This window comes from Ips typographus, linkage group LG3 (assembly GCF_016097725.1).
Source record: "Ips typographus isolate SLU linkage group LG3, UJ_Ityp_2.0, whole genome shotgun sequence".
Classification (NCBI taxonomy): Eukaryota; Metazoa; Arthropoda; class Insecta; order Coleoptera; family Curculionidae; genus Ips; species Ips typographus.
In genome coordinates, this window is record NC_138424.1 from 6,144,453 (window position 1) to 6,165,987 (window position 21,535).

The window sequence follows — 21,535 nt, forward strand, 5'->3', positions numbered from 1 at the left end:
GAACTTACTAATCTCTAAATCTTTGTTTATGATAAGTCAAATTACTGAATAACAAGTGCATCTATGTAAAACAGTTATTTTTTTATATAAAAATAGAGCTGCAACCACCACCAAAACAAAGTTGCACGTCAAGAAAAATTGTAGGTGAAGACTTAACCTTGACATTCACCCTGACCTTATCTAACCAGGTTGTTTTGTCTATTTACGATGCTAAATAGACCAGTCTAACGCGAAGACACTGATTATCTATAATAGCCGGTCATGAGCGTAGTTTAACCACTGCATCTGGTGTTAAAATTTAACCTAGAACTTGTAATAAATTTATTTAGACGATGGGAATTTGGAAGTGTTTTGGTATTAAGTGGAGAAACTGGCGGAAGTGGTGAAAAAGTGCTAAGAGGTGTTGGCACGCCCCTGACCTTACTGGTCATAATAGGTCAACATTTTGGGTTAGGACCAGGTCGTGGTGAATGCACGGTAATTTTTTAATTTATTTATTACTCTTTTTAGATTGGAGATATAATAGTCTTTAATAGTAAAATTGTGATTTCCGAGGTCAATGCGAGGTGCGTTAAATAACGTATCCTGAGAATGCAAGGGTTCCTGCCAAGACCGTTGACCCTGATGATGAATGGATGAATGAGCTACTTGTCCACTTAGATAGAGGTAAAGTGCTTTAAGAAGACTTTTCGAAGCAGGAGGACTTCTTCTCGACACCGACGTAGTCGAGCACCACCCACTAACATATATATTTCTGCAGCGTGCACCTGAGAAGACTAATTGCGAATACGTGACTTAAAGGGTACTTAAATATATTTGTTTGACATTCCTTTGGTTGAAAAAATCAGCCGTAGCTTGGAAAACCATTAAAATTCCTTTGGGTACACTCTCGGCGACTCTGGTCACTATCACACCAAAAGCACCTTTAAAGTGTGATGAAAAATGGTGAATATCTCACGGTCAAAAGATCACCGTCTCAATTAATTGCGCGCTCTAGTAAACTGCACTGCATTTTTCTTTTGTTGCAATTTATCGTCAACTCTGTCATTATATTTTTCGGGAATTTAGGTCACTGCGTCTGGATGTTAAATAATAATTTGATGGTCCTGCGAATTGCCGCCGACATTCTGTGCGTCAGCTTTATTTATTATCCGATTTGTATGGGTTTCTGGCTTGTCCTCAAAACCGTCGAGGGTAGAAAATTTCGCGCCAGAGAAAACGGAAATGAAAAGTAAAAAAGACGGTCGTTTTTGGTCTGGACGATTTACAAATTTAGACGGATCTGTCTGAGGACGTTCTGTCTGGATCTGCGCCGTTGCTCAACGCTACAAAAGCGGAAAATGTGCTGAAAATTCTAAAATTATCCGACGAAAAGACATTCGCACACGTCACATATATACGCGTAATTATATCCTTTAAACTGACACGTCTGGATACCTACCATTTATTATACTCAGAATAGCCCGCCTATGTTCAGGAAAATGTCCGAATGAAAACGGATTTTCTTTGATGAACATTTCGTTACTTAAAAAAAGTGCAATACCAAAATAGTAAGTATAGTTCCTTATTGTTTCTGTTGAGAAACATTCGTTTTAGACTGTTGTACGAATGGCATATACGCATACGTATAACGATGACAGATATATAGAACAAAACTTTAACAACATTTTTTCATCTGAGAAAATAGTAAGAAAACATCAAATCTCTAACTAAAATAATTCCGAAACATTTCCGTAACATATTGTCAAATAATAAATATTTTTTGACTTTCTGAAAGTTTTAATTATACAACCCACATAACAATCAAAGTATATTCATGTGAAAAATACATACCAGGCATATGACTAGCCGCATATGCCTGGCATATACCTGGCTGCTGTACAAATTTAACTTTTTAAATATTCCAATAAGTATATGCCAGGGGTATGTCTGAGAAGTGAAAACTGGTATCTACAGTGTGGTCCAAATTGGTGATGCATGTATGGGGATATCCGTTATCGTAAGAGATACAGGATCGGTTAAATGGGAAAAGTTTTAGGGAATTCAATGCCAAATTCATACCCGGTTTTGAAATTCAGCAGAAAGTTAAAATTCTCTAAAACTGGAATTTAACCTACCTCGTTCCGATTTTGGTTTTAAAAGTATAAAGCAAAAGAGTTATTGCAGACTAGACAGAACAGTGGTTTTTGTGATAGGACATATAAACATAAAATAAGATAGTTTAAAGATAAAGTTATTACGATCATCCAATCAAAACACCTGTTTTAAAGTTTTATTTCATTTTTGAAATCTCCATTGAACTCTCATCGTTATTACTTTCTATCACTAAGGGCCGGTACTTTCACCTCCGAATAAATTTATTCTTATGATAATTTCTATAGAAATGACGGAATTGACCAATAGCAGCATCTGATTTCACGGTTTCCATAGATATTGTCCTTAGAATAAAGTTATTCTGAACTGAAAGTACTGGGCCTAAAACAAATAAGCAGTCTTACTCTAACACACTTCTCAAAAATGGCTTATAATTTGTATTAATGAATAAAAATCACGTCCTATATCGCTTTATAAGTTCAGTAATGCTTAAAGAAATCACAGATTTTTGTTTATTACATTTAATTATTAAGTAGGTATACAATAAAGAAATAGAAATTATTTTTGAAAGATGTTCCAAATGGCCACTACATAACTATAAACACAAGCGTATTCTGTTTTTGATTTTTTGAGCAACATACTCCTGAGGCCATTTTGGAACAAAGATGTTGCAAAGAGTGCCACTAGAGGACAAAAAATCACCACTAGAGAAATGTTTGACTACAGCTACAAATAATAATATTGTTATCAAAATGAGAAATCTAAGAAAACAATTAAGAGTCCTTAATAATTTTTGATAGATTTGATTTGTATTAAATTTTGCATCTACTAAAACCATAAAGTAAGGGGTGTGTTTCATTTGATTTTGTCGAGTTATTACGATTTAAAGGTTGCAATTATTATTGGGTAAACATTTTGAGACATCCCCTGTATTTGTGACAATTTATTACTCACAAATCATTAAAGCAGTACCCACAAGCCAATTTTACTTAATGAAAAATCATACAGATGTTGACTGATATTTCTACAGCCACTACAATGTATTGAAATTTCAGAAAAAAATCTTTGTACACGCTAAAAATTAAAGAAATCTTTTAAAATATCAAGGTGATCTATTTTTCTTCTAAAAAGTGTAACAAGTTCATTCATTATCATATCAAGGAAACAGGGTTAACATAAAATTACTGTCAATAATACATCAATATTTTATTCTCTGGACACCCCGGTCACCAGACCTAAACTTCTTTGGAACCACTTGAATAGGGTTTTCTACTTTCGTTGTCATCAAGGAGGAGCGTTCAACTCAAATAGTACATAATTTAAACATCAGTAAAGATTAACTTGATTCTGACCTTTCACCACCAAACGGATTTAATAAAACAACATAAAACTGAAAAAAATCTTATTTCTACAAAATTATCTTTAATAATAATTTCACATTTGAAACCAACTTCATAAACTTATCTATGCCTTCTACCCTTTTTGCCTTTAGAAGTCCCAGGAGCCTCTCCTACAGTAACAGTACCTTGTACTATATCATCTTTATTTTCAGACTTTTCAATTACCTGAAAAATCAAAATGTACAATTATTGCAAAACCGAACAAAGTATAAAGACTCAACCTGTTGGGCATTTATGAAAAACATCAAGTCTCTAACTTGTTCCTTAAGATCGGCAATTTCCTGGTTTTTTTCAGTCCGAATCTCGGCCAATTGCTGTTCCAAACTGGCAATTTTATTGTGCCATTGTTGCTGATTGTTTCTCAAAGCCTTGCCCAGTTGTTTTTCCTCATTCAAGTCATGTAACGCTGATGATAACCTAATAAAGTTTTATTAATGCACTAATTGTTGTAAAAAATTAAATTATGAATACTTTGCAGTTTGCTGTTGCAGTTTTTTTTCTAAAGACTGTTTTTCCTTAGTCACTGTATGGAGTTTCTGTCTCAGTTGTTTGTTCTCTTCTGACAGTGCTGACATGTCTGCATGTAAGCACTGAGTGTCTGCTGCTAATCGGCTCTCCAAGCTAAAATATACATTTCAATTAAACCATATTGCTTTAATTTTTATTTAACAGCTTACAGGGCTAATTTGTCTTCAAAATACATGCGCTGTTCTTCTAGTTGTGATGTCAGTAAATAAGTAAATTCCAGTTGTACTGAGTCAACTTTTTCCTGAGCAAACTCAGCCTCAGAAGCTGGCCCTTCTGCTGGAATTAACTTACCATCTGCTTTGTTTTGCAAAAGTCTATGCACAAAGTTATCCCCTACAAATTTATAAATTTTTTTAATGTTGATGTTGATTTTAAACTTTATTGTTTACCCTTATAATCCCAAACACGGTGTGACCCTAATTGTAGGGCATAACAATGACCAGATTCTCTATAGTGAGAGGCTGCATGGCCACCTAAATACCTATATACAATTCAATTTCATAATAATTAAAAGAAACCCCCTTGATTGAGTAATATTTACCTGCCACAGCCTACATGACCACAAATTAAACAAATCCAAAGGGCATCTGAAGAGGCTTTACCACAAGTTTCACACTCAGAGGTCTCTGACTGTTCTGGACTTTGTACACATCTATTAATAAATCAGTTAAGAACAAAATCACATAAACCAAATAAATGGACTGAAATTACCTGCAAACTGGACAAGTTGTGTCTCCCCACTTCTCCAAGCAGCTAGCATGGAAAGCATGGTTGCATAAAATGGTTAACACTCCATCCACAGACTCATCCATCCTTTCTAAAACACTCATTATTGCAAAAAACAGACTTTTCTCTTAATTTAACAAATATACCAAGGCATACTGGACATGTAGGTAGTTCAGTATGTCCAGGAGGAGGGACTCCATCATGTGACCACTCCACCTTAGACACCCAAACAATTCTGCATAAAATGTCAGGTTCCAGACTGCTAAACTCAGTCCCATTGTAAGTTAAGTAGAATTCCATAGCTGCATCATGATCTCTGAACCTAATAGTATTTTTTTGATAATAAAAATATATTTATTTTAGTGAGAAATACTCACGTCAGGAGGCACATGTACTGGTTTGGTAAAGAATCCCTCAAAACCCTGATATGACTAATATCAGCATGACAAGGAGCTGTAAAAGCCAATATGTCATGACAAGTCATTGAACATGGTACCCCTAACAAGCAAAGTGTTAGAGCATCCTTCCTACTAGTTAATACACTAATAAAAAACAAAACCATTAATAGAGTAAACAAACATAACCCAAAAAAAATTACTCTTCTTTATATAAATGAAGTATCCCCTTGGTGACCTCAACAAATGGATTTCCACTGAAGAACCCTATCTCCCCTTTATCCTCAGCTAATTCAACAGGATCCTTCTCAGTCATAGGGGTCTGCTCCCTTGAAGAGACTGGGAGAAGTCCCCAATCATCACGACTCCCCTCCAAACGACTGGGAAACGTCTCTACGCTAATGTTACGCACTCGTTGCCCCCTAGCCCTTTGTTTCGTTTCGGATTCTAAAGGACTAGCGGCCTCGGCCCCTTGAGATTCTAGACAACAATGAATGGTTGAGGGTTAATGGTTTTTTTTGTCTGGGAGTGTGGGTTATTACCAGATGCTTGATTCGAATCTACTTCTAGACGTAAAACACACTTTGAAACTAGGTCCGACATCTTCGGAATTTCGAGCACAAATGTTTAAAAGATTAAAGTATTGCTTATTTTCTTTTCTAGTGTTTTTTGTTCTTTGTTGTGCTTTTGTCAGTGTCAGCTGTTTAAGGTCACTGGGACAGTGGACTGAATGACTGGTGCCAGATGCCAATGACACTAGTAAATAACTTCAAAAGGCAGAGAGGGCGCCACACAACATAACAAGAAACAATAACTTTTTATTTAAAAAAACAGTAAAAAATTAATTAACACTGCCTGTTTACTGGTACCAGAATTTCTCTATAAAATTAATGTTTTCAAATATTTGAGCTGTAATTTAATTTTGATTAATTTGAACATGGCGGGCATTTATATGAATACCTTACTCACGCACCATTTTAGAGAAGACTATAAAAAAATTTTGAACATAACCTAACCAAAAAACAAACGTAAACGGAACAACGGAATAAAACCTGACAGACAGAAATCAGCTGTTTTATCAATCAAATCCAGAAAAAAATGTAAATTCTGTCTTTTATTGCACAGTCGTAAAGTGAAACCGCGAGATTCTGTTTGCCGTCATCGACTCGCCTATGTTGACGATTTTTTCGTAGAAATGGGCAATCATCACGGACACAACTCGCACAAATCAGAGGACGCCGTGTCTCAGGGCTCCAACAATGGCAGCCGAAAAAGCTTCCGGAGGCACAGCTCCCCACTGGAAGCACAAGAGAAACCCTTCGAACAAATGTTGCCTCTGGAGAGGCTCGCTAAGGTAATAATTAATGATTAGCATTATCTTATCAGGTTCTTTGAGTGAATTTTGAATGTCATCTGTATATTTTTGAATGTTGGCACATCTATTATAGTAAACCACTGTTTGTGATTTAGTATAAACAAACTCATTGTTTTTGTTATGAAATATACATAATGCAAGTGCAGTGTTATGTCAACTATTGCTTATGTGTTAGGATTATCCTTAAGGAGTTTAATTTGGTGTCTGAGGTGGTGTAGCATAGATTATGGAACTATATTTTGAGGAAAGAGGGTTATTGGTATATACATACATATAAGAGGCTTCAGTATGTTTTTAATTAATATTATAACAAGGGTTTTCTCTTTGATGATTTGATGATGATTAATTTATTGCATTGAATTAATGATGCCTTTAATTTGGAAGAGAGTTCTACAAACAGATTCTTTGCTTTTTTACTGACTTGTAGTATTGAATATACTATATATTTCAACATTCTTATTGATGGCTTTTGCACATTTTGTTCTCAATATGGAATAATCTACTTATTCTACAATGCTTTAAGGATACACCATTTTAAAAATATGGCACAATATCTACTGTGCTGCTTCACCTATCCCAGAAAGAAATATGTTTTTCAGGTTTATGACCAGATGTTTGAACTGGTAATATAAATCTATTATTAATGTTTATTTAAACAGTTTTTAGAAGTGCCTAAAATGTTTGCCACATTTTGGTAATTAAGACTATTTTTATGTTCTTTTTATGAGAAGGAAAACTTTTGAAAGAGGGATTAAAAATTTCAAAGTTTTCAGTTTGCTAAATAAGGACTTTTTAGCTGCTTAAAATAAAAAACTTTATTTGTTATTTTTTTGTAACAAATATGCATTTATAAAACATATAAAAATAGCCACATTTTCATGCTTTAAACTAAATATTTTTCAAATACCTACCTTTCTTCTATAAAAATAGAAAAGATCTATTATATTCAAGGTCTACAAACAGTTACTTCCACAATGCAGTGTATATCATTAGCTTTACCATACTGTAATTATAATTTTACTAGTTTTTCTCATAAAATGACGTAATTTTATATAGAATAATGAATAATGATGATACATTTATACTAGTGCAATAGACATTGGCAATTAGAATGAAAAAAAAACGGTATTAAATTAAAGACCACTGTGTTAAATTGTAATATGTTTTCTACAGATATTATCTGACAAAGCTCAAGCAGAAGAAAACATTAAGGGCATCACAAGGAATGTGTTTTACGTGAGTTAGGACGATTTCCTAGTCAAATGAAAAATCAGGGTTAATTATGACTTTTGCAGCGATATTTATTTCCAAGATACCCCCTATTAGCTGAAAAACTCTTCAAACACTTTCTAGAGTACTCGAAATCGAAAACTGAATACATTCCATCAGTTAGTTTCCAATTGCAATGCGAAAAGTACTTAACTGTGAGTAAATTCCCGATCCATCACTTCAAGAAGCAAAACTTACCCGAAATCACAGATCTTAGATGATCACGTCATCTTAGAAACCTGGGTGCTTATGTGGTCAGAGCTGGACAGTCAAAAGAACACACCAGTCATCACCCCAGATGCGTTCAGATCGTTACTAATGTGCGCCTACCATGTAGGCATGGATCATTATTCAGAAGGGCCACAGATGTGCCTTGCAATTAATAAATCACTTAAGGTGAGAGTTTGGATCACCCCTACTTAAGATAGTGATAAAACTAAAACTTCCAGGCTGTGGTTGATGGGTGTTTTTACCAAAAACAAAGCCTCTCCTCACAGTATGTTGCTCACTGGCTGGTTGATAATGTCCCCAGGTTACTACTGCCTTTGCACAGATATTGCGTACACACTATTGCAGGTGCTTGGAGGACTATTGATCAGAGTGTACCTCCAGAATCTTCAGGTAAGGGACCTGAATAAAGTGTGAAACGATGCTGTAGGGACGTTTTATTTATAGACAGTAGTGTTACAGAAATTTTTGTTTTTAGGGGTTGATTTTACCATGCCTACAACTCCGACAGGTAAATGTTGTAGTTGATTCAACTGCATTCATTTTTTTGTCATGTTTGTCTTCCATTTTCTGCTAGCTTCTACGCTTTTTATCAACTATTAATGTGTCTTATTATTTCATCAAAGCAGAATAATAAATCTAATAATGTTACTGTTTGTTTTGGTGTTAAGATGGGTATTGGGTTTTAAATTAAGATTAGTCTCATTTGAAGGATTTATTGTATAACTATATCTGACCAAATCCTACAAGGTGTGGACAAAGTTGAAAAATAACTACTTTTTGGCTAGAACTTTGTGGTTGTTATACAACATAGAGAAAGTAACCCTGGAAGGACTGCTCTGACATTTGTTCAACTGCTTACAATGTTGTCTTGTCTTATGTAAAAGCTTCTCAGAAGTTTTAGCAAGAAACTAGACATCTAGATTTGAAAATCAACTAGACTTATATTCTACCAAAAAACGGTTTTGCTAGCTTTGTTGTGTAACGCATATTTCACTTGCTATATACATCAATTAAAATGTCTGTGTCGTGTACTAACGGAACATGCCAGTAGTTACTATAGTGACCAAACACTTTTTTTCGTTAAGGTCTTGAATTGGCGACTCCTGTTCTGGAACAGTCGAATCCGTTCGGGCAGAGCAAAAACCCTCATCCACATTTGTTGACAATGAGCATGTCCTGGTTGCTAGCTGGGGCTTTGCCTCCTTTGTATTCCAGGCCGCAGAGGGCCAATTCGCCTAATAACAGCGGTACCGGTAAGAATTTTTTGTTTTTTTATATTTTTATAACAGTGATGTCATATTTATAAAAGGGCCTGATAATGGGAGTATAGTAAGGAAATATTCAAGAAACTTGGTGGATTTTAATCGCTATCAGAAGAATAATAAAGTTCTGGATAAAATCAGCACTGGGACTCCGTGTGATATAAGTAGAGTAGAATTCTATTTATCGACTATATTCTGGGTGTCGGACATTCTATGCACAAAGAGCTAGAAAGCCAAAACATAGCGTGAATTATAGACTTTTAAGAGATGCCAAATTCACGTGATGTTGTGGCTTCCTACCGGTTTGAACACAAAAGGCCGAAAACCGAGAATACAGGGTGTTATAAATTCGAGGCATTAGCATTGCTATCTCAGAAACTATACTTGATAGAGCTTTGGTTAAATGGAGGCAAAGTTGCGCATTTTATTGCTAAATAATTTGGTAAAACAGCTTTAGTTTTCAGCTCCGACGTTTTGTTTTTTAGATGGACCTTTTTATTTCATTTTTTAGTAGCTACAACCTCCCAAAACTAATGATGTGTCACACTGGTCAAAAAATTAAACTAAATTTTTTTTTTAAATGCATTTTCAATTCATATGTTGTCATAATGTACATAATTTAGATTGATATGATTTAAGATAAACCTAAATCTTAAATCTTAATCTTTTGCTCTTTTTAACACATCATAACATCAAAACTCAACCTCGAGTTCAAACATGTGAGTATCTGATAAATAAATAATATATACAATACAATTTCATACATATCAATTTCAATTGGTTAATTTATTTAAAAAACTTAAAGTACCAAGTACGTAATACACTAGATATACTTTTTTGACAAATGTGACACGTCATTGGTTTCAGAAGGTCTGTAGCTACTAAAAAACTAAATAAAAAGTGTAGGTCCATATTTGAAAAATTGAAGTTGATGATGGTATCTAAAAAACGAGACGTCGGAGCTGAAAACTAAAGCTGTTTTACCAAATTATCTAGCAATAAAATGCGCAACTTTGCCTCCATTTAACCAAAGCTCTATCAAGTATAGTTTCTGAGATGCTAATGCATCGAATTTGTAACACCCTAGACTAATAGAATTCAATCTACCTACATTACACGGAGTCAAAGTGCTGGCCCCACTTTTTTCTACACTGTGACAAGGATGTTATAATAATTTTCCTTATGTATATTTTTGCAGAACTTGATAAGGGGATACAAAGTTCACGTAATAAAGGCTAAGTTAAGCTGCGCAATTGTATGTTGAATTTTGTCCTGTCTAAATGCCCTCCTATCTCTCAACCATAAATTTTATTTAATTTCATTTTTAATCAAATCGAATAGCATTATTATGATTCATTCCCCTTGTCTGCTGGAAAATACAAAGGCTGAGTCACAAATCTCTTATTAGTGTTGGTGAGAGTATTTACAACAATTGGAGGTTTTATTGGTTTACGGAATAATTGATATGGTGGAGTCTTGTTAACAAAATAAGTAAAGCAAACGGTTTTCTTGATGATTCAATTTGAGAAATCTTACAAATACACTTGACTGAAAAACTGAGTTTTGCAGCTTTTCAATACTAGTAAAATCACAGCTTAACCCTAAAAGACACTTTCAGAAATTTAATAATATTATAACATTCTAGGGTTGGCTAGTATGGCGTTCTTATCGAAAATAGCTTGCTCAATCCCCTCCCACTGGACCCTAATTTACGACTCTGACGAACAGGGACTGGGCGCCAACCGGTTCTTGCACCACGTGCTGGGCTATCGCGGCCCCACGCTCGTAATTTTCCGCGTGGAAAACGACCAAAAATTCTGCATTGCCGCGCCTTGTGAATGGAAGGAGGGCAATCACTATTTTGGCGGGGAGGGAAGCGCAGTATTTCAATTATTGCCCAAGTAGGTTTCGTTCTTAGGGATAAAAGATTCAGTGCTGTGATTAATACAGTTTATAAATTATAGTCCTGATAAGTGTAGCATCAGCACATTTCTATGAACATTTTCATTTATAACTGATTCGCAACTTAATAGATTTCAGCTGTTGGAAAAAGGGTCAAAACTGCTCTATCTCAATACAGTAGTAAGGGGTTATCCTCAAGGCTTAAGAGCAGGCTCAAATCCCCGAGAACCGATTATTATAGTGGATGGCGGTTTCGAAAAAATAGAGTACAAAAAAATTCCCTTCTATATTGAGACAATAGAAGTGTGGGGTTGCGGAGATCACGTGCAACGCGAGCAGCAGCTTGAAGTGAAAAAGTGGGAGATCAAAGAAGCGGAAAAACAGCGAACTGTCAAATTGAGCGCCGCTGACTGGTTGGATCACCCTGACAGGTGAGTGTTTTGTATCGGTAAACTGACTTTTTTATGGTTAATTCTTGTATTCAGATATTTATTGGAGCTTGCTGGTAGACCACAATACCACCAGAACCAAACCTAGTGCCATTTTGACCACCATTTAAGTTTAAAACATGCTTGTTTTACGGGGTGATATGAAAATTTTAAGAGCTGTCTAAACATTGAGATGTAGTATACCACAATGTTTTTTAAGATTTTGGTAATCAGTATTAATTATTTCAAAATAATCATCTTAAGAGGCTATATTTTCTCTAAAATGTAGTAAAGCTTTTTAAAGATACTAGAAAACTGGCTCTTAAAATCTCCTTAAATTAAATATTTATCACCATGTATGCACAGTAAACTTTTACTAATAGTTCCACAGTACTTAGGATAGTACTTATACACTTGTTATTGTTGAATTTACTCAAGAACACATTTGTAAATATTTCTGATCAATTTTGATACTTAATTATGGTTGCAGTGTAGGAGGGACTGGCTAATGGTCCAGTATTATTTTTAAAGACAGCCAGCAACTGCTTATATGTTTTTTAAATCTAATTCCAACATATAACCCACTATTTACTTAATCTATACTGATTTTTCAATTTGATTTTGTATTTATAGTTAATTTAATGCTTGGCAACATCTTTTAAAAGTTATTATTACACACCCACTCATGGAAAGATTTGTTGCCAATTTAAGTGCCTCATGGTTAATGGTGTCAACACAAATTAACCACAATTGGTTGATGATAAACTGTACTTATGTATTTAAGTATCTACTTATTTTTGATGTATTGCATATACTAAGGATTATTTTCATTGATGTATTTGACAGGCAGTTTTTCAATAAACAACAATAATGTCTACTTAACATATCTTGTCACTCTCCTTGAGTCTTGTTTTATTATTACGAAATAACCATAAAATATCACAATATAAATATGTCATGTCAAATCTATATAACATAATAAATTAATAGATAATTTTTACTACTGCATTCGCTAGATAATATAAAATAAAACTCATTTTGCTTACATATTTTCTAAGATCTGGTTCTATGACTTAACTGTCACCTCATCCTCAGTCTGGACCAACTTACTATAGGAATTGTACTTGCTTTTTAATTGCTTGAAATAGAGAAATGCAGCAATTATTATTATAATGACTATGAGAAGGACCACAGCCCTAAAATGACCTCACTGTATTCCTATGTGTGTTTCAAAGTGAAACAAAAAACTTACCAGTAATACCATACATCAGCGGTCTTTTTGCAACACCGGTTCTCTCCACAGCAGTACTCCGTGTTCTCATTACAAGTACCAAACTCACAGTAATCTGCTGAAACCTACAAATTCTAATTTGTATTTAACAGTCATAATCAATGGTATTGTTGAACTTGACCTTTGTAATGAATATGACGTGTAGGCAGGTTAAAAGGGTAAACGTTGTTGCGGAATACATTTACCGTCTAATGTGTCCTGGTTTGTTATCAATTTTTTAATTTGTTAAAAAATAATCAAAAACTTGTTTAGGTCAAAAGGACATTGACATTGAATAATCAAAAGTTGTGTATTGTGTATGGTATTCATCATAACCACAAAAAACAAACTCTTCTGTTTGCTGTCAATGGCTTTAGGTATGGTAGGACTGCATTAAGCTTGCGTCAGATCAGAATACAAGGGATCAAGGGAAGAAGTTTTGATTGATGCTGATGATAGAGGACAGAGGGAGTAGGGATTTCATAAATGGTAAATTAAATAAAACTTGCAATACCTATCACATAACAAAAAACTTTATTAAAATTTAAACACTATAAACACACATGTTTACTAATCTTTGTTAGGACATAATAGTCAAGCTGTTGTCTATGGAATCACCACAGTAAGCTGAAATGCACAGGATTGTGTGAATAAAGGTGTAATTACTGAGAAAATCATAATACTTACTTGGTTATAGCTAATTCAGGCATTCCAGGGTCAGCCCCCTTTTTGAAACCTGAAACAACACAAACTTGTGAACCTTGTACTGTACTTTAAAGTTCTACACATTGTACAGTTTAAAAACAATTTAAAGAAATAAGCTTGAGTAAAGTAAAGACTGAAGTTACCTAGATAAAGAACAGTAGGAATGAATCCATAGTGAAACACAGTTTTTCCCAGTTCGATTACAATCGACAAGCGTTGTTTCACTCCATCAGTTAGAACCATTTTTAATCAAATTGGGTTTGGTGAACACAAGAATTTTGAACTTTTTGATACCAAAAAATGCTCTTTTGAGTTTTGATTCAAACTAAATGCTTTGATTTTGATTTTGACATTGAAGGTTAAAAATTGAGTTAAGGCCGTTAAGATAACAAATTTCTTCTTTTCTTCTTTATTTTGAGGCTAACTTTACGATATATAAACACAAAATCGTCAGAGTCCGCGCCGGCCGACAAAACCCGACAAGTAATCAATGAAGGTGTGTTTCCTGAATTTGATTACAAATTTAGAAATATTTGTCACAGATAAACAAACAACTACGGTGGGTGTTTACTGATCGTGGAAACCGATAATTGCCCATCAAAAATTCGCTCGGTATAATGGTAAATCGGTGCAGTAGTGTCGTTGAGTTTTTGATGATCGCCTAGTTATCAAATTAATAAAGTCATCATGATGAGCTCCAGTGGACAATCCAAGTTGAAAAAGAAACATTTTCGAGTCAAACACCAGAAAGTCAAGCTTTTTAGGGCTAATGAACCGTTCCTGAGCGTGTTTATGTGGGGCATCAACCACACGGTAAGTGCCTTGTAACCCCCTTGCCTTGTCAGACTTGGTCAAATATACAGCTAGCCACAAGCACCTTGAAAAATTATGCATAACGTTTTCTGTTTTAATTGGCGTCTCATTGAGTTTAATTTTATTCTATTCTGAATTTAAACCAGCTTAATAGTTTACAAGAATTTATGATTGTGGTTTGACCAGTCTAGCCAAACATTTTAATCTTAAAAGTGGTTGGAATTTCAGATCAATGAGCTGATGCATGTCACCATCCCAGTAATGCTACTTCCAGATGATTTTCGAGCATTTTCAAAAATTAAAATTGACAATCATTTGTTCAATAAGTAAGTATTTTTAACCTAATTTATAGTGTTGTTACAAACAAGTTGTCCTTAGGGAAAACATGCCCTCACATTTTAAAGTAAAGGAGTACTGCCCCATGGTATTCCGCAATATTAGAGAAAGGTTTGGTATTGATGACCTGGACTATAAAGAGTCTCTGACCAGGTCTCAACCCCTGCCAGATGACTCAGCTGGGAAGAGTGGAGCTAAGTTCTATCAAAGCTATGACAAGCTATTTATAATCAAGACTCTTACTTCTGAAGAAGTGGAGAGGATGCATTCCTTTTTAAAACACTATCATCCTGTAAGTTTTACACTTGTAGCATCTTTTGTGTATTAAAATTAGGTAATTTTTGCAGTTTATTGTGGAGAGACATGGAAAGACTTTACTGCCCCAGTATCTTGGAATGTACAGGTTGACAGTGGATAATGCTGAGCACTATATTGTGGTGATGAGAAATGTGTTTTCTAATCATTTGAGCACACATAGGAAGTTTGATTTGAAAGGTAAGTGTATTTTTTTTATTATTTGCATTTGCATAGATTCTAATTCAGAGACTTGTTAAAGCAATTTGCTTGTGATGACTGGCTACCAATCCAATAGGATCATACAGATCAAAGGGGCAGCATTTCTGTCCATATTTTTATCTAATCACAAATTATCATTTGTCTCCAAGGCAGTAATTAATCTAAAACCATTTGTTTTCACGTTTTCAGTTGTTATTTAAATATGAAGCTGCTTGTACCTGAATCATAATCCATTAAGCTAATTATTATGCTGATAAAATGATATTTTTTGATTTATAAGGAATTGACTGACTAATCAATCATTTTATCATTGTATGACTATCAAAATACCTGTTACAACATGATTCAGAAGCATTTCAGTGAAGTCAACAGTCAATAGGTAATTTAGAATTTCCTTCTGACTAAAGACAGTTATATTTAAACAATGTTATTATTGTTTTGTTGATAAGGAGTATGCTACTGGGAACCTTATTAAAAATGCCAGAGGGTTCTACAAGTGTTTTAAACATTTCTAAAATTGTTTTAAATTGCCACAGGCTTCTAGTGCCATTTTGAATGTACCAGATCTTCTAAATTTTACTGAAAACCTTCTAAAAAGTGCCAGAGGCCTCTAGGATCATTTGCACATTCCTTAAACCTCTAAATTCTAATGAAAACCTTTTTAAGAAAAAGGTTGATAGGGAGTGTGCTACTGGGAACCTTCTTAAAAGTGCAAGAAGCTTCTACAAGTGTTTCAAACTTTCCAAGAATTGTTTTAAATTACCAGAGGTCTCTAGGACCATTTTGAATGTGTCAGAAGCTCTAAATTTCACTGAGAACCTTCTAAAAAGAGCCAGAATCTGCGACAGTTGGTTAAACCTTCCTATAACTGTTTTAAATTGTCAAAGGTCTCTAGGAAGGACGATTTTGAAAGTGCCAGAACCTCTAAATTTGACTGAGAACTTTTTAAAGAGTGCCAGAGGCTTCTACAAGTGTTTCAAACTTTCCAAGAATTGTTTTAAATTACCAGAGGTCTCTAGGATTATTTTGAATGTTGCCAGACCCTCCAAATTTCACTGGAAACCTAAAAAGAGCCAGAGCATTTTACAAGTTAGTTAAACACTGTAAATTTCACTGAGAACCTTCTAAAAAGAGCCACAGCCCTCTACAAGTTGGTTAAACCTTTCCATAACTGTTTTAAATTGCCAAAGACCTCTAGGACCGTTTTGAACGTGCCAGACGCTCTAAATTTCAATAAGAACCTTCTAAAAAGAGCTAGAACCTTCTACAAGTTGGTTAAACACTGTAAATTTCACTGAGAACCTTCTAAAAAGAGCCAGAGCCCTCTACAAGTTGGTTAAACCCTTCCATAACTGTTTTAAATTGCCAAAGGTCTCTAGGACCATTTTGAAAGTGCCAGAACGTCTAAACTTGACTGAGAACTTTTTAAAAAGTGCACCAGGCTTCTACAAGTGTTTCAAACTTTCCAAGAATTGTTTTAATTTACCAGAGGTCTCTAGGATTATTTTGAATGTTGCCAGATCATGCAAATTTCACTGAGAAGCTTCTAAAAAGAGCCAGAGCCTTCTACAAGTTGGTTAAACCTTTCCATAACTGTTTTAAATTGCCAAAGACCTCTAGGACCGTTTTGAACGTGCCAGACGCTCTAAATTTCAATAAGAACCTTCTAAAAAGAGCTAGAACCTTCTACAAGTTGGTTAAACACTGTAAATTTCACTGAGAACCTTCTAAAAAGAGCCAGAGCCCTCTACAAGTTGGTTAAACCCTTCCATAACTGTTTTAAATTGCCAAAGGTCTCTAGGACCATTTTGAAAGTGCCAGAACCTCTAAATTTGACTGAGAACTTTTTAAAGAGTGCAACAGGCTTCTACAAGTGTTTCAAACTTTCCAAGAATTGTTTTAATTTACCAGAGGTCTCTAGGATTATTTTGAATGTTGCCAGATCATGCAAATTTCACTGAGAAGCTTCTAAAAAGAGCCAGAGCCTTCTACAAGTTGGTTAAACCTTTCCATAACTGTTTTAAATTTCCAAAGACCTCTAGGACCGTTTTGAATGTGCCAGACGCTCTAAATTTCAATAAGAACCTTCTAAAAAGAGCCAGAACCTTCTACAAGTTGGTTAAACACTGTAAATTTCACTGAGAACCTTCTAAAAAGAGCCAGAGCCCTCTACAAGTTGGTTAAACCTTTCCATAAGTGTTTTAAATTGCCAAAGGTCTCTAGGACCATTTTGAAAGTGCCAGAACCTCTAAATTTGACTGAGAACTTTTTAAAGAGTGCCAGAGGCTTCTACAAGTGTTTCAAACTTTCAACAAGTTGGTTAAACACTGTAAATTTCATTGAAAACCTTCTAAAAAGAGCCAGAGCCCTCTACAAGTGTCTAAACCTTCCCATAACTATTTTAAACTTCTAGAGGCCTCTAGGACCATTTTGGAAAGTTTCATAAACCTCTAAATGCTATTGAAAACCTTTTAAAAAGTGCCAGAAACCTCTACAATTGTTCTAAACCTCCTATAAATTGTTGATATGTTGGACCAAATGTGGACCATTGGTTGGTCATATACTATATAATTTATTGTAGCCCCCAGCATTAAGTTATAACTTAAGAGATATTATTTGCGTTCTTTAAAAATGTTTTTAAAATCTTCTGACAACTTAATATTATTGAACTTAAAGTTGCACAACTTTGACTCATCTCCCTATCTTTTTTTCTTCAACTAATATGGACTTTTTTGGTGTTATTTTTTCATTATGACTATTCTGTTTTCAGGGTCTACAGTCGATCGGGAAGCTTCAGAAAAAGAGAGAGAAAAGGAACTGCCTACTTTAAAAGACAATGACTTTGTAAACGAACAAATGAAGGTATGTAACCCTTTTACAAAATCTAAATTAATTTATCAGCCTAGTTTAACTGTGTGGTATTAAATAGATTTACATCGGCGAGGAAGCCAAAGCAAAACTAATGGAAACACTAACCGCCGACGTGGACTTCTTGACTAAACTCCACCTGATGGATTACAGTTTGCTCTTGGGTAATTAATTCATAAAGTTCCAGCTTATTTATGAAGAGACACATAATCCAGTGTAACAAGAAACAAATACACTTTCAAGCCTCTCTCTTCTAAAATATAACACATTTTACTGACATTTATTAGGAATTCACGAAGTGGAACGTGGTGAACAAGAATTGCAACGGCAGCGAGAGCTGGAGGCGGAAAACCCCCCTGATTCAGATGAAAGCGAATCCGGTTCCGGCTTGGAAAATCGTGTAGGACAGGGTCAAATGGCGTTCAATACGCCGCCCGACTCCCCAAATGCAGTTTCTCAGTATTTGCGTGAGCAAAGCCTCCAATATGAAGGTAAATTCAGCAAAATTTACCAGTACATTAGCACTGTTTCAGGTGAGAATAAGTGAGGTTTTTGTTTCTTCTATTGCTTTGCTGGTTTTCGAGTGTGCTTTGAGTGAGTGTCGGGGTTTATTACTGGTGCGATCATTTCTGCTTTGCTAACTCTCTACTTTTGAGATTAATCACATGTTTTAGTTGCTTGTGGTCACTTTAATAAAATGAGGTTAAGCTGATTTTATAAAGTTGCAAACACAAATTTATTGTTGTGTTAAGCTACTAATAACTTGGAATATATCGGCATCAACCCAACAAAATTTAAACTCTTTTGCATTGTAACATTGTTTTTATTTTGATTGCAGGTGGTATTATCCCGGAACTGGACATTTATGCAATACCTTCGTGTGAATCGGCGCCGGTTAAAGAAATCTTTTTCGTGGCCATCATCGATGTTTTGACGCATTACGGCGTGAAAAAACAGGCAGCTAAAGCGGCCAAAACTGTCAAATATGGCTCGAACGTGGATGGTATCAGCACCTGCGATCCGGAGCAGTACGCGCGACGTTTTATCGACTTCATCGGCAAAGCCATAGAGTAAGTCAGTTGTGATTAAGAAACGGTGATTTTTTTACGTAATATGAATGAGTGGTGGTGTGTCGTCATTTCTGGTTTGTGAAGATAAAGAAATTATTATTAAATTTTAGTGCTCCTTACAGTTTATAAGCACTGTTTGCCATTTCACGCCCAGACTTTGTGCGCAATAATAAATACAGGAGCATTTTTAATTTCTGCAGCCTAAGTTTAAGGTTCGAGCCTAAATAAATTAGATCGCAGGATTAGTCGTACTGCTTTACTTCTAGGAATGTTTGTTTTAACTTTAGCTATACAGTATAGTACTGTTAAGGAACTTTAGATAGCTACTTATTGTGATATTATGTTTGGTTTTGATGTGGATTTTTGGGGTATTTGTCTTAGCACAAAAAAAGAACGTTTTAAGGTCAATTTCGATATACGTAGAACGTTTTCGTTGCCAATCGTTGTTGTATTCTACACGTCAAACATTTGAAGAAAGAGAAGAAAAGGGTTTTGATCCTTATTAAATAAATTACCACACATAATTAATCTACTACTCTAACCTAAGTGTCAGATTAGTAGACGTTGCGTGTTTAATCTGTTTTGATAAACTTTAATCGTTATCAAAGCTTGAGAAATGACGCAATTATGTACACCAATATCACTTGGATTTTAAAAACATAAGTTGGATTTCAGTATCGTAAATTTGGTTTTAGAAAACGTAAGTTGTATTTCAGATTGATCACTTGTATTTCAGAAAAGGTCTGTTGGATTTTAGAATAGTTATTTTAATTTCAGATTTGTTTGTGTTTCTATGTGGTTATTAGTTTGTTGTTTTTTTTTAATATCACTTTCTTTAAGCAAAAAAACCCGCCCATCAGGAGTATTAATTTATATAAAATATATAAAAAAAATGTTTCTATAATAACATTTATTTAAGAAAGCATCAACAAGAATAACTGAGTAAGTAATGTATTAATGAATATAAAATTTCCCCATCGCAACTGGCATATCTTCATTTCCTAAAACAGTAGCGTTCAAAGAAATGGCATGTTGAGTAGATCGCGCACAATCTCCACCGACAATGGTATTTTTGGCTTCATCTACAATCCTTTCAAGATAAATAAGTCGCTGCTCTTGAAGGACACATCCGACTACTTCAGGAATTCGTAAATTTTCCTTGACAAAACATTTTATTTTACTCCATATTGTTTCTATAGGATTCAGCATTGGTGAATATGGATCTAATCTTAAAAGTATAACAGGAGTATTGTTGGTTACTTCTTCTAACCGAGCGTGGCAAGGTGCATTGTCAAAAATTGTGCATTTGCTTAAACTATTTACTTTTTTTACTTATTTACTTTTTTTGCTCAACTTTAATTTTCCAAATTACAAATGACCATGTCTAAAATCCAACTGCTCTTTTCTATAATACAAGTGACTAATCTGAAATACAAATTGCAATTTCGAAAATCAAAGTTATTATTCTAAAATTGAAAGTACCTTTTCTGAAATACAAGTGATATTTTTTAAATCCATCTTATTTTAATTCAACTGACGCTTTCTAAACTACATATGTAAATAGTGTAGAAACACCTTGTATACATGGCCATTTCTGTGCATTAAGTGTATCTTATTATAAATTGCAAGTATTCCATCTACGACAGGGTGTTTATTAAGTACTTGTACAAAATTAAGGAGTGAACTGTTTTGTTTAAAATTAGTCAAAGGTTCATACAAAAAACATACACTCTGTGCTATGACAAATTAATCGACTTTTGTGACTTTTTTAAATTTTTCATCCTGTTTCTTCTTGTGATTGACGTGTTATACTACACTATACATATAATAAGATTCTAGTCGCCCTAATGAACGTATTCCTACACCCTAAAGTATCTGATTGGGCAACGTTATTAGGCAAATAGCAATTTTTTTTAACCTGTTTTTCCGTGTCTAAACTATAAACCAGTCTACTCATATAATATAAATTCCAATATCAGGCATTAACCTTCTCCCACAAAATAACAATAATTTTAAGCTCATTCCACATACACAATGTTGTATAGAACAACCATTCAATGTGTACATAGGATATTATTATTCATACCTTTTGTGATGTCGGTTTATATTAATATTATTATTTCTGTTAACTTCTACTTATTAGTTTGTATGCATTTTTGTTATCGTATGTACGTATTATTATCGAGTCTCTAAAATATATGGTTTTGATTTTAATCTTTTACAATTTGTTCATTGTAGTTACAAAAGTCCAACCTATAAAAATAAGAAATTAACCTTATGCACTTATTGAATAAAGTTAAACGGATTTAAGGGCTTTTACTACATTTTGTGAGCAACAATGATGATA

At 34.4% G+C, this 21,535-nt stretch overlaps 4 protein-coding genes across 6 annotated transcripts; 2 read left to right on the top strand and 2 right to left on the bottom strand.

Moving 5' to 3' along the window:
* Positions 1 to 3,481: 3,481 nt before the first annotated feature.
* Positions 3,482 to 5,872, bottom strand: LOC145726648 (BRCA1-associated protein). The gene is made up of 11 exons (XM_081975848.1): positions 5,686 to 5,872; positions 5,347 to 5,623; positions 5,126 to 5,290; positions 4,895 to 5,070; positions 4,734 to 4,839; positions 4,564 to 4,674; positions 4,412 to 4,503; positions 4,172 to 4,355; positions 3,966 to 4,115; positions 3,716 to 3,911; positions 3,482 to 3,659 (listed from the first exon to the last, which is right to left on the bottom strand). Exons 1-11 carry the CDS (start codon positions 5,744 to 5,746, stop codon positions 3,555 to 3,557), a joined length of 1,623 nt encoding a protein of 540 aa, XP_081831974.1. The 5' UTR covers positions 5,747 to 5,872; the 3' UTR covers positions 3,482 to 3,554.
* A 304-nt stretch (positions 5,873 to 6,176) lies between these two features.
* Positions 6,177 to 12,492, top strand: LOC145726650 (uncharacterized). Of its 2 annotated transcripts, XM_081975851.1 has the most exons (10): positions 6,177 to 6,497; positions 7,692 to 7,754; positions 7,814 to 7,942; positions 7,998 to 8,183; positions 8,237 to 8,408; positions 8,494 to 8,526; positions 9,104 to 9,271; positions 10,926 to 11,181; positions 11,314 to 11,613; positions 11,668 to 12,492. In XM_081975851.1, exons 1-10 carry the CDS (start codon positions 6,339 to 6,341, stop codon positions 11,717 to 11,719), a joined length of 1,518 nt encoding a protein of 505 aa, XP_081831977.1. In that variant the 5' UTR covers positions 6,177 to 6,338; the 3' UTR covers positions 11,720 to 12,492. The 2 variants fall into 2 exon arrangements, with proteins under 2 accessions (XP_081831977.1, XP_081831978.1); XM_081975852.1 differs by lacking the exon at positions 8,494 to 8,526.
* An 899-nt stretch (positions 12,493 to 13,391) lies between these two features.
* Tom7 (Translocase of outer membrane 7) lies at positions 13,392 to 13,945 on the bottom strand. Its single transcript, XM_081975864.1, has 3 exons — positions 13,729 to 13,945; positions 13,568 to 13,616; positions 13,392 to 13,507 (listed from the first exon to the last, which is right to left on the bottom strand). The coding sequence occupies exons 1-3, from the start codon at positions 13,826 to 13,828 to the stop codon at positions 13,495 to 13,497; spliced, it is 162 nt and encodes a 53-aa protein (XP_081831990.1). The 5' UTR covers positions 13,829 to 13,945; the 3' UTR covers positions 13,392 to 13,494.
* A 111-nt stretch (positions 13,946 to 14,056) lies between these two features.
* Positions 14,057 to 21,402, top strand: PIP4K (phosphatidylinositol 5-phosphate 4-kinase). Of its 2 annotated transcripts, none has more exons than XM_081975854.1 (8): positions 14,057 to 14,398; positions 14,627 to 14,724; positions 14,777 to 15,026; positions 15,082 to 15,229; positions 18,021 to 18,112; positions 18,180 to 18,282; positions 18,406 to 18,651; positions 18,957 to 21,402. In XM_081975854.1, exons 1-8 carry the CDS (start codon positions 14,273 to 14,275, stop codon positions 19,190 to 19,192), a joined length of 1,299 nt encoding a protein of 432 aa, XP_081831980.1. In that variant the 5' UTR covers positions 14,057 to 14,272; the 3' UTR covers positions 19,193 to 21,402. The 2 variants fall into 2 exon arrangements, with proteins under 2 accessions (XP_081831980.1, XP_081831981.1); XM_081975855.1 differs by having other exon boundaries at positions 18,406 to 18,609.
* Positions 21,403 to 21,535: the final 133 nt, after the last annotated feature.

What these genes read in the sequence shown, in the direction of transcription:
- LOC145726648 (XM_081975848.1), bottom strand. Translation starts at nt 5,746, where the DNA reads ATGTCGGACCTAGTTTCAAAGTGTGTTTTACGTCTAGAAGTAGATTCG. An exon ending in AGATTCGAATCAAGCATCTG is followed by an intron (nt 5,624 to 5,685) that starts GTAATAACCCAC and finishes ATTGTTGTCTAG; the next exon opens with AATCTCAAGGGGCCGAGGCC. An exon ending in CTTCATTTATATAAAGAAGA is followed by an intron (nt 5,291 to 5,346) that starts GTAATTTTTTTT and finishes GTTTTTTATTAG; the next exon opens with TGTATTAACTAGTAGGAAGG.
- LOC145726650 (XM_081975851.1), top strand. Translation starts at nt 6,339, where the DNA reads ATGGGCAATCATCACGGACACAACTCGCACAAATCAGAGGACGCCGTG. An exon ending in TCACAAGGAATGTGTTTTAC is followed by an intron (nt 7,755 to 7,813) that starts GTGAGTTAGGAC and finishes TGACTTTTGCAG; the next exon opens with CGATATTTATTTCCAAGATA. An exon ending in TGGTTGGATCACCCTGACAG is followed by an intron (nt 11,614 to 11,667) that starts GTGAGTGTTTTG and finishes TCTTGTATTCAG; the next exon opens with ATATTTATTGGAGCTTGCTG.
- Tom7 (XM_081975864.1), bottom strand. Translation starts at nt 13,828, where the DNA reads ATGGTTCTAACTGATGGAGTGAAACAACGCTTGTCGATTGTAATCGAA. An exon ending in TCCTACTGTTCTTTATCTAG is followed by an intron (nt 13,617 to 13,728) that starts GTAACTTCAGTC and finishes GTGTTGTTTCAG; the next exon opens with GTTTCAAAAAGGGGGCTGAC.
- PIP4K (XM_081975854.1), top strand. Translation starts at nt 14,273, where the DNA reads ATGATGAGCTCCAGTGGACAATCCAAGTTGAAAAAGAAACATTTTCGA. An exon ending in TTTTAAAACACTATCATCCT is followed by an intron (nt 15,027 to 15,081) that starts GTAAGTTTTACA and finishes TAATTTTTGCAG; the next exon opens with TTTATTGTGGAGAGACATGG. An exon ending in GTACATTAGCACTGTTTCAG is followed by an intron (nt 18,652 to 18,956) that starts GTGAGAATAAGT and finishes TTTTGATTGCAG; the next exon opens with GTGGTATTATCCCGGAACTG.